The sequence below is a fragment of the Talpa europaea genome (assembly GCF_964194135.1).
Source record: "Talpa europaea genome assembly, chromosome: 7".
Classification (NCBI taxonomy): Eukaryota; Metazoa; Chordata; class Mammalia; order Eulipotyphla; family Talpidae; genus Talpa; species Talpa europaea.
This window is the reverse complement of record NC_140074.1, coordinates 22134085-22146371: the sequence shown is the minus strand read 5'-3', so window position 1 is coordinate 22146371 and position 12287 is coordinate 22134085. Positions and strand designations below refer to the sequence as shown.

At 35.2% G+C, this 12287-nt stretch overlaps 1 protein-coding gene across 1 annotated transcript in view; it reads right to left on the bottom strand.

The window, feature by feature from the left end:
* Positions 1–12287, bottom strand: part of HAUS6 (HAUS augmin like complex subunit 6) — a gene marked incomplete at both ends in the record, with an annotated part of 38142 nt that overhangs the window by 9476 nt on the left and 16379 nt on the right. The window contains 5 exons of the mRNA XM_084237768.1: positions 929–1010; positions 6283–6385; positions 6835–6958; positions 8289–8482; positions 9957–10127. Of these exons, the coding sequence (XP_084093894.1) occupies positions 929–1010; positions 6283–6385; positions 6835–6958; positions 8289–8482; positions 9957–10127 (674 nt within the window). The remainder of the gene's footprint in view (positions 1–928; positions 1011–6282; positions 6386–6834; positions 6959–8288; positions 8483–9956; positions 10128–12287) is intronic.

Here is a 12287-nt window from a genome sequence, read left to right as displayed (position 1 = left end):
AAGTCCCAATAATCTAAGTAGGTTCTTTTCTTCACATGTGAAATTTCAGAGTTAGACTGAATAGATCTTCCAAATTTTTTTATAGCATGGATGGAACTCTTTTTATCAAACAAAATATAAGAATATACAAGAGGGATAGCTCAAGATAAGAGGAAGCTACACAGGATGAAGTGGGGAGTTGGACAAGTCACAAACTAAATTAAGGTCATTCATGGTACTAGATTATAGCCAAACATTATCAGACTAAATGATCTCAAAAACCCCTAAACTCTTAAGGCAGCCAGTCGCCACAAAAGGTTTCAAGTTCACAGACACAAAAAAGCAAAAATTCTCACATTCACATTAGATAATTTCCATACATGTTTTTTACTTCAAAAAAATTAGATAATCCCCATGAATCCCAACACTTAGAGAAAGAATAGAAATGAAAATAAAATGCTCATGCATCAAAAATGCGGACTCATTACTGGAAATGCGGATGCACAGTAAAAAAAAAAAAAAATCAAAAAAAGAGGGCCTCCCCAGTGGCGCAGCAGTTGAGCGCTGGTTTACGAAGCTGCCTGCAGCCTCTGCAGCACCAGTTCGATCCCCGGCTGCTCTCTAGCCCCCGGAGGAGGGTCCCACATGGCGCACAGACTTCTCCTGCCGCCCGCTGCTCCCCTCGGCAGTGTACTTCGGCCCTTCTGCCTGCTCTGCTCCCTGCTCTGGCTCTGATGAATTCTCTCACCCTTCCACGCTTCTGACTGTACCCGGTGCTTGTATAAATAAATAAAAATAAATCTTTAAAAAAAAAAAAAAAAAAAGAAAATCATGAACTGTTGCATAGTAGAGAAACTTAGAAATAGTAGAGAAGCTTAGAAGGTGACTGAAGACAGGCCTAAAATTAATGAGAGGAAAGAAATCAATATGAAAATCAAATCTGTTTTACCTGTTGACTAGATCATGTACAGTTTCCACTGTATCACTGACTCTTCTGCAATCGTTTTCTTGGTTATGTTGCTTAGGTGTATCTAAAATAATGGAAAATTACTCTTTAATTGTGACTGTATATTCTAATATGCAGGGGTCCCTTGAAATTCTAAAAAGAAATTTCAACAGAAGAAAGAGACTGAATACTAATAGGAAAAGACAATAATATACAATGCTAAGTGTAAAGTAATAGACAGGAAAGTAATAGGAGAATATCCAGTACAATAATCCTCCCCCTTCCCTAGTCCCATCAGTAGTTTTGTTTCCAGGTTTAAGTTAGCCATAGTCAACTGCAGTGAGAAAATAGTATGTGCAGTAAGGTATTTTAAGAGAGAACACATTCATATAACTTATATTACAGCACAGTTATAATGTTCTATTTCATAACTAGTTATTGTTAATCTCTTATTGTGCCTAATTTAAACTTTATCACATGTATGTATGTACGAATGTATAGGAAAAAGCATAGGATAGGGTTGGGTATTCTCTGTGGTTTCAGGTATCCACTAGGATCTTAGACCACATCCTCCCATAGATAAAAGAGGACTACTGTATAATAGGCTTTTATAAAGAATGATAACTCATACTAAACCAAGTTTCAAAAAAATGAGTTAAAATTCTCCAGAATTATATAACCATTCTCCATATTTAAGTACACATATAATTACCACACAAACCGCAAGGTCAAAAAGTTACATCACTTAGCAATTTCAGGCCAATACCCATGACATCAGTCAACCTAAGTATTTATTAATCCACATATCATTGAAAAACTATGTGGCACTACTATACTAGCAAAGGAAGAAAGGTAAAAGATGAAGATTGCCTTCAGTAAGTCAGTTGAAGAAAGATTACTGATGAGTACAGAATTACTACTAATACTAGAGTACTATAGTATTTGACAGAAGTAGGCACAGAATGCAAGATTGCAGAAAGGCACCTGGCCCATAGTGCAGAAGGTGAAGAAGCATGAAGGTATTGAAAGAATAAGGTACAGGTTTGGCATGTTAAAGAATACTGTATATCTACTGGAAGCATGGTAAGAAATAAGGTTGATGAAGTTATGACCAGATTATAGAGAGTTTGATATTCCAAAGGCTTCTCTTTTTTCAATATGTTACCTTTGAATGACCTCCCCTAATTATGCATGTGTTCAAAGTGTTACTGTGTAAGAAACCAATGTGTACACTATATAAAGTCTCCCTTTAAATCATAATAGTTTGCCAACTTAAAGCATACCCTATGCTTTTTCACATCTACTAATATGATGGAAGTAATGGCATGTATAAAATATTTCAAAAATGAACACAAATACGACTTATTTCATCACAAAACAGCAGACAATCGCAAACTAAAATGACTGCACAATTAAAAGCACCATCTATTGGTGGGAGGCAGGGCTGATACATGTTTGTTCTGGCATATAAGAAAGTTGTTCTGGCATATAAGGTAAAAGTTGCTAACTAAAAAAGTCTACAGAGCTTTCTTTTTTCTTCATAAAGGTGACAGGAACCTAATGATGTGTACTGTAACAGATGAAAAGAATCATAATTACATTCCAGAAAGAATGTAATATGGAATAAATAAAATATCAGAGACAAATAGCACACAATTACATGCAAGAAATGAGGAAAACTAAACTACAGTACTGAAAATATAAGACAAGCAAAGGGGAGACAGACAGAATAGGATATTTAGGAGGTAAACACAAAACTAAACCTACCACAACAAATCAAACCCAGCTGAGACAGACACTCCTATCACAAACACTAGAGGTGCTAAGTTAAGAAAACAATGTCCAAAAGAACAAATAAAAATCATCATGTGTCAGAACCAAAGTTGAAAAGCATGATCACAAAGACAAGCTCAAACTGAGAAATGAACACTCAGTAAGGCAGGTCCCAGAGACCGGAGATTTAATCCCTACATTGTAATAATGTCACTCGGGCCTGGATATGAGAGACTGACATAAGATCAGAACACACACTGCAAAGGCTGCTCAGCCCTGAAAGATTATAAAAATCTTGCCAAATATACCATGAGGCTTACTATCTACCTTGAGTCCTGGGTGGAAAAAAGGAAAGGATTTAAAACCTAGCCAACTTAAATAGAGTTGTGCAATCCAAAATCACACTGGATATTTGTTGTAGGAGTCCCAAACCAAAAGACATTAACTGGTCTACTCTAAGAAAAAAACCTAGGAACTTAGGTCACTCTTTAGAGAACAAAACTACATGACTTTTTCAGGGTAAGGGAGACCTACTGAAGTTAAAAAAAAATCACAGTCAAAAATTTTAGTAAGAAGCATGAAAATCAGCAGAGCATACAGAAGCAAAAGTATCTGAAAAACCAATATTAGAAAAACAAAAACTTAAAATGATTAACAAAAAAGAAACAAGAGGAACTACTGAGATGTCAGAAAAGTCATCACATATTTTTTTCTATGTTTTCTACGCAAAAATGCATCATGACTTTTCCAACAACCCAATACAATGAAAGAAGATACTGGGGAAAAAACAGGCAGTTTTAAAAATGAAATGAAAGAAAAGTATATTAGTGAAAAATACTAAATGAACAAATCAGAAAGGAGATTGAACATAACTAAAAATATAGTGACCCATAGGGAGATTCAAGGAAAATACCCAGAATGCAGGCCAGAGGTATAAAAGTGTCACAAATATGAATGTAAAAATTAAGATGAAAGACAGAATTAGAAGACTTAACAATAGGAGATGAAGAACAAAGAATCAAAAGAATAACACAGGGTTAATATTACAAGAAGTATTAGTGAATAGTTTCCAGAACTGATAACAGGAGTCTTCACATTATGTAAGCACACTCAAGTCTTAAGCAGGCTAAATAAAAACAAGTCTAAATTTAGACATATCTAAATTAACCTGCATAATATAAAAATAAGATCCTAAAAGCAAAGAGAGATCAAAAATTACCTACAAACGAATGACAATCAGCCAACAGCAAATGCCTTAGAAACAATAGAAGGCAATAAACAAAGATCAAATTGACCCCCAAGAAAGACAAATGTCAATCTAGAATCCTACACCCAGCCAAGCTTTCATCAGGAACTAAGTGAAAATAAAGACATTTTCACAAAAAGACTAAGAGATTTTAGAATTCAGGGTCCAGCATTAGAGAAATAAAGAATATTCATTAAGATACATTGGGTAGTCGGAAAAGTCATGACATATTTTTTGTTTTTTGAAAAAAAAAATGCATGTTCTGACAACCCAATATTTCTCAAAAGAAAGGAGAAATATTGAATATAATACTGACAAAAGCTGACAAAATACTGACATAATGCTGACAAGAAGTCAGCAAATGTGTTGGTAAATCTAAATACATAACATAGCTAAATACAGAATAAAAACAACTTCTACCAAGACATTAAAAAAAAAAAAAGGAACAGAAATCAGTAAGAGGACAAAACAGGACCTCCCTGTTGAAGCAAGGGGTTAAGACACAACCTATGAAGCTATGAGCAGCCACTGCAGCACAAGTTTGATCCCCAGCCAGTGAGATACCCACATGGCGCAGCAGACCTCTCCTGTCTTGCCCGCTGCTCCTCTCAGCAGTGTATTTCAGCTAATCTGTCTGTTCTCTTTCCCACTCTGTCTCTGGTGAATCCTCTCACCACCCCCCTCAACACCTCTGGCCTATACCTCCGTTCTTGTATGCATTAATCAATCTTTAAAAAAAAGGGGGGGGACAAAACAACCAAATGCAACAAGTGAACTCTCCTTGGATCTCAGTTAAAAAAATATGCATTTGAAAGACACCGTTGGGTATAGAGTAACTATATTCATAAACTTTAAAAAGACAGAACAGTATTACGTACAGACACATACATACACAGTATGAACATATATCAGTATAAACATAAGATTCAGGATAATGGTTAAATACAAGAAGAATGGGATTAAGGAAAGGGGAATATCCAAGAACTAATTGCACATGTAATTTAAAAGAAATATTGGGTTGTCGGAAAAGTCATGGCATATTTTTTCCTGTTTTTCAAGCAAAAATGTGTCATGACTTTAACAACAACCTACTATATACATAAATATATCAAATATTGGAAAGTTTTGACAAAAGTTTAATAAAGAAGATTTTAATATTTCATATAGATTATGTATAATTCCATGTAACATGGTAAAATGTAATCTTAAAAAACAATTTAAAAGAAAATTACTTCAAGTCAGATGTAATATGGAGGTGTAGAAGAGAAAAAAAAATGTTATTTTACCACAAAAAGTATAATGTTGAGGGTCCCTGTTCAGACCAAGGCTCTACTGGGTGGGGGAACCCAAGAATACATATGGTAGTGTCTGGAGAATACGCTAACTGCTGCCAAGACTGTTACCCCGTCTAAACTCAACTATGGTCTACACCTACTACCTGTTCCAGCTTGGCCATAAAATTCACACATTTCTTATTCCACCTATCTACCTAACATTTACTAACTTCAGCAACAATTTCTTGTCTATAAGCACTGGGCAACTTGGGAAACTGAATAGAAAATGGAAATTAGACATTAAAGAGAAATGAATTTCTTAGGTATGATAATGGCATGATAGTTGAGAAAACTAATGAGACATTACACAATTATTACTTTTAAAATGTAATATTAGTATTGCAATTATATAGTAATTACTTGTACTATTCTTTTATGGTATAAAATTGTAGGTTTCTAAACAAAATTGTACAAACAAGTATTTATAGTAGCACTACTCATAATCAAATGGTGTAAACAACCCAAGGTCTATCAATGGACAAATGGATAAATAGAACATAGTTTAGTCACACAATACAATGTATTCATAAAAAGTAATGATGACTGATAGATACATGCGCAACTTGGATGACTCTTGAAAACATTGTGCAAAGTGAAAACCTGTACAAGTGAAAGAAGCCGGACACACACACCCAGTCTCCTAAGATTTCATCATGTAAGAAGTCCAATACATGCAAATCCACAGAGATTGGAACTAGCTATAGATGAGTGATTCTCAGAGTCTGAGGAGGGGAAAAAGGGAGTGGCTGCTCTGTGGCTACAGGGTTTCCTTTTGAGGTAAAGAAAATATTCTGGAACCAGATAATGGTGATGGTTGTACAACAGTGTGAATTCATTAAATGTCTGTTAGTTTGTATATTTTGCAATGAGTAAAGTGATGAATCTTGTGCCATTCACCACAATAAAAAATAACTGAGGAAAAGAAACAAGATACGAAAGAATTATTATCATAGTGAAAACACTGACCAGAGGGATGTTCTTGAAAAAGTAAAAAAATAACCAACCTGGAAGTGAAGCAGGATACTGAAGAAGAATACTCCTCGCATATGCTTCTTCCGAAGCAGGATCAAATGAAAGGGGAGACATAGGTGGTAAAAGATCCACAGCCTTAAAACAGAGAATTCATAATTTTCAAATGTACACATTTTACTCACTATACAATGGTACTACTTACTAGTTAGTTTACGAACAGATGATTTTTAATTTTTCCCTTAACACAGAATTATCAGCATAAAAATTACTGTGCTATCCAATTATGCCTCAAATAGTACCTCATAGTACCTCACATCAAGAAAACGTCTTATTTATTAATATAATTCTCTGAACCATAACAAAATATTAAAAATAATAGCTTGATGAATATTCTAAAATGTATTTAGAAAAATTACAGAAATTAAAACATGAACTTTAGGCTCAGATGCAAAGATGGAGAAAAAAAAAAATACACACACACACACACACACACGTATGTATAACATTTCCAGGTCATCTGTAACATGATAACAAGATTTCCCTTTATTTAATTTCTCTCCAAAAGGCAAGTCAACGTTACTTACTGGAGTTTCTTTAATTAGACTGAAAGGAGACAGACCAAGAAAGTCTTCCCACTTTTTATACCATTCTCCTTGTTTGTCAACAATAGAATGTCTTATAGTTCTAATATCTTCCTTTATTTTATACCTATAATAGCATAAAAATAGTTTCATTCAATATATGAACATGCAAAAAAGTACTGAGTAAAATTTTAAAATGACAGAATGTAGGAAAGGCAAAGAAAATATAACTGAAAGCTCAACCAATACAGCACACATAAATAAAATGCATATTCAGAACCTAGTAATTTTTCCTTTCAAAACAAAAAGCTATCACACATCTATTACTCCATTACTTTTAAAATATAATTTTTTGCAGGTTCTAAACCTGAGTCAGAATTCTACTCCTACACACTATTCATTCCTAAAGGCAGTCCACACCACCCAGTCACTCGGCTGAAATAAGAACTTTTCTGAGACCCAGTTTTAAAAGATCACACTATGAAATAAGCCAGAAGGAAAAAGAAAAATATCAGATGGTTTCACTTACAGGAGGAATACAGGGGAACCAAATAAGGGATCAGGAAAAAAATATATTAATAAAAAATAGCCGGGCGTGGTGGCGCGCGCCTGTAGTCCCAGCTACTCGGGAGGCAGAGGCAGGAGGATCGCTTGAGTCCAGGAGTTCTGGGCTGCAGTGCGCTATGCCGATCGGGTGTCCGCACTAAGTTCGGCATCAATATGGTGACCTCCCAGGAGCGGGGGACCACCAGGTTGCCTAAGGAGGGGTGAACCGGCCCAGGTCGGAAACGGAGCAGGTCAAAACTCCCGTGCTGATCAGTAGTGGGATCGCGCCTGTGAATAGCCACTGCACTCCAGCCTGGGCAACATAGCGAGACCCTGACTCGAAAAAAAAAAAAAATTATAATATTTTTTTAAAATAAAAAAATAAAAAAATAAAAAATATTAATAAAAAATAAATAAAAAAACTAACAGGCAACTATAAATCAGAGACACTGTGCAGGGGAGGGGAAGGGAGAGAAATCAAAACAAGAGGGAAGAGCACAAGGGACAATGGTGATGGTGCACGGGTGACTTGGTGGTGGGAATTCTATGGAGACTACACCTGAGAGGAGAAAGTAAACACTGTACAAAAATGAACGATGTAAAATATATAAAAATAAATTTTAAAAATATATAAACAAAAGATCACACTGAAGAAAAGCTAGAGAAAATTAAAAATCATTTTATAAAGAATTATGACTCAGAGCAAATAATTTATTCCAGACAAAGAAAACCATTATTAATTTTCCTTTCCACTTTGTGTCGCTCTCTAGGACTTGATGACATATTTTTGAACTATAAAATTTTCACATTTGTTTGCCAAAACTGAAGAGTTAACTACACAAAAGTTGTGCTGAGAAATTATCAAAACTGTCATAAAACTTCCCCAATAAAATAACATCTTTTTATATTACCTCATTTGCTTCAGATCAGATAATCTTTCTCTTTGAAATTTGGTCTCTTTTTCAAGGAAGTGAAGATCTAGTGTCAGTCTTCCTTGGTCAGCCTGACAATGTTCATATTTCATTATTTTCAAGACTTCATTTAATAACTGAATAACTGTTAGGAGGTTCAATTTTCCAGCCTCATAAACATTTCCTATGTGCAACTAAAAATTCAGAGGGAAAAAAAGCAGTGAACATAGATTCATAGGGCAATAAATGAATACATAAATATATGTGATTTCTATTATTAATATATAAAAAGTTTACCTTAAATAAGAGTTAAAAAGAAATCAAATGTCAACCCCAAAATAAAACTGTGTAACAGTTTTGATCCAAAGAAAATTACTGCGGAAGAATTAACATACCAAGATACATTTTTTTTTATTGTAGTTGAAAACTAGAATAAAAGAAAGCCAATAAAAAAAAAACTAGAATAAAAGAAATGCAAATAAAGGAAAAGAAGGTTTTGAGACCTATCATAAGAACTCATGTTTTAACAGAAGTTTCAAGTTAATGGTCTTGAAAACTAAATTTAAACCTGAATGTACCTATTAACCTACCCAGTTCTAGTGTTTTAAAATCATTTGAATATTGCCAATAATTCAAACTTAAATTCAAAAATCTCAGACTTCAGGCAGGCATCTCCTGTCTCGTCCCCTGCTTCCTTGCAGGGTATTTCAATCAATCTGCCTTTTCTGTTCTTCAAAAAAAAAAAAACCATAGATATCACATAAAAATTATAATTTCTCCAAAGATCTGGTCACTTCCTACTTTATCCCTATTGCTACACACAATTAGCATATTTCATTTACACATATTACCTGACTAGCCCCTATGGAAACCTGAGTTTGCAGGTCCTGATTTTCATGTACTCTAAATCTGAAATGCCAGTCAGGTGAAAACTTCAGGAACACAATATTTTATCTTTGTATCCCCTATGCTACAGTTAACATCCAACAGTGTAAATACTTAATAAAGTTTACTTTTTAAAAAAATGTAGGTTATCAAGATGGAAATGTCCCATAAGTAAGTGGAAATAATTGTTGGGATTTTGGAGAGAAGTAGAAAGGCTGGAAATACCAATTTGGGAATATATTGAATAAGAAATTGATGAAGCCATAGAACTGAGTAAGAAAATACAGATGAATTTATAATGTAAGAAAGGGAAGCATTAAAGTAACCATGGGGGACACTTCCATCTAAAAGTTAGAGAAAAAAGAACAATTGGAAAAAAGTGAGAACTGCAATCTGAAAAACCACAAGAGAGCAGACACATTAAGGTGACAAAAGCTAAAGGAAGACTTGAAAATAAGAGGTTTTTTTAAAAGGACATTTAGCAAAAAGGCCATTGTTGCTCTCTCTGAGAATGTATAAGAATGTATGAAGAACTAGTCTGGTGCATCTCCCTACTAAGAAACCGCCTACTCTCTACACATGTAGAACTGTAAAGATATAATAAAAGTTGATGAATATAAACATACACACTCATAATGGTACAATACCCTTCTTTATGAAAGTTTTATTATATATACTCACAAAAACATTCTGAAAATACAAAGAGTAAAAAAAGTAATATGTGATGCCTAAAACAATTTCATAAAAGGAGTTTCTCAAGGTTCCTTAATATTAAATGCTTACCTGAGACATCTGTTTTTCAACTTGATCAAGTAAGAGCCTTGGAATATTAACAGCAACATTAGTTCCATCTAACACATAATGTTTTGCTAGACTAAGGACTGAACTAACAACTTCTCTCTCTTTTTCCAAAAACACAAGTGTTTCATTCACTGACGCCCACAAAGATCGAACCTTTAAAAGACAAACAAATTATTAAAATCCATATATATAATCTGTATATAAACTAAAGAAATGTAAAACACAAATATACGCATACTCCCAGAAACAAATGAAATATTACTGAAATGACTTTTAGAGAAAAAGTAAATATTTAATAGTTTAAAGGCACTGATACTACTTTCAAAGGAGCTGTAAAATTAAATAATTTCTCAGGAGAGTCTAGCCCACTATTTTTATAACAAATCTAAAAACTTTACACTAACAGAATTCAATTAGCATTTTATGTATTGCAACATGCTGTCAATCTAATAAAGATTATTCAGGGTAAAATAACAAAAGACTTTCAGGGAAGGCGAATAAAACCACTAAACAGCAATTCTGAGAGTCATTCAAGTTTCAGAAAATTAAAAAGTGAAAAAAATCTTTAAAAGCAAAGATTCTTAGGCATATGTTAACCTATGTTCATTGAAATTCATGTACAAGAATGTTCAAAGCACTTCTATTTGTTAATAGTCAAAATGTGGAATCAACCCAAAGATCTACCTAGAGTAAAAAAGGTGCACTGTGGGCCTCCCCAGTGGCGCAGCGGTTGAGCGCTGGGTTGCGAAGCTGCCCGCAGCCTCTGCAGCGCCGGTTCGATCCCCGGCTGCTCCCTGGCCACTGGAGGAGGGTCCCCCATGGCGCGCAGACCTCTCCTGCCGCCCGCTGCTCCCCTCAGCAGTGTGCTTCGGTCCTTCTGCCTGCTCTGCTCCCCACTCTGGCTCTGGTGAATTCTCTCACCCTCCCATGCTTCTGACTATACCCAGTGATTGTGTAAATAAATAAAAATAAAAATCTTTAAAAAAAAACAAAAAGGTGCACTGTGCTATATTCACATAACAGAACATAATAGTGGTAAGAATGAATACACCACAACTACACAACAGCAAGGAGAAAGCTGAGTAAGTAAAGGAAGTCAGACATACAAAAATTTATTCTATATACTCTGACTGATATAAAGATCAAGAATACTAATCTTAAGGGCCTCCCCGGTGGCGCAGTGGTTGAGTGCTGGGTTACAAAGCTGCCTATAGCCTCTGCAGCACTGGTTCGATCCCCGGCCACCGGGCGAGGGTCCCACATGGCACGCAGACCTCTCCTGCCGCCTGCTGCTTCCCTCAGCAGTGTATTTCATCACTCTGCCTGCTCTGCTCTCCCCTCTGGCTCTGGTGAACTCTCTCATCCTCCCGCGCTTCTGACTGTGCCCAGTGCTTGTATAAATAAATAAATCTCAAATAAATAGATAGATAGATAGATAGATAGATAGATAGATAGATAGATAGATAGATAGATAGATAGATAAATACTAATCTTAAGTGTAAAAATTGAGAATGTTTACTCTTGGAAGAAAATGGTTGTGAACCAAAGGGGGCTTGAGGCTCCTGGGACATTGGTAACATTCCATTCCTTAGACTGAATGCTGGTTATATGGATATGTTCACTTCATTAAATTTTGCCAACTTATCCACTTATGATCTTTAAACTTTTCTGTATGCATGTCATACCTCAACAGAATTTATAAAAGTGTAAGGGAGGTGGAGAAATACAATATTTATGCCCACACTGGTGCCTAGTTCTACCTGTGGTACAAGGTAAAGGAAGGCTCATCGGCTGGCAGTCTAGTGGTCTCCTAAGGTAACATTTCCTTGGTGAATTTAACAAAGACCCAGGATGTGGTTCTCAGATTTTTCAAGTCCAGAGATTTTTATCTTGTCAATGGCTCAAAGCTGACTGGACGTGGGGAAACTTAACATTAACCAACTCAGGCGACATTGAGTTGAAAATTACTAAATTTATAACAAAAATAGTTTCCACTAAAAGGAACATTTTTATTCAGTAAATTGGAAGTTTCATGAAGCTGCCTGTTTGCTTCACTGCTGTAGCTCTACTCTAGTATCTAGAATGGCCAGTATACTATAGATGATCAACAAGCATTCACTAAATGAATAGTTATTTCCTGAGGAGGCCACTCACCTTTTCCACTGACAAGGTACTTAGTAAGCCAAATAAATACCCAAAAAGCTTGGTGATCATAGAATTCAAGAGATTTCATGCAAACACAAAGAAGGCCTAAGAAAATATTGCTATCACACGTAAGAGGCAACCTTGAAAGCCTCGGATCATTTGTCTGCC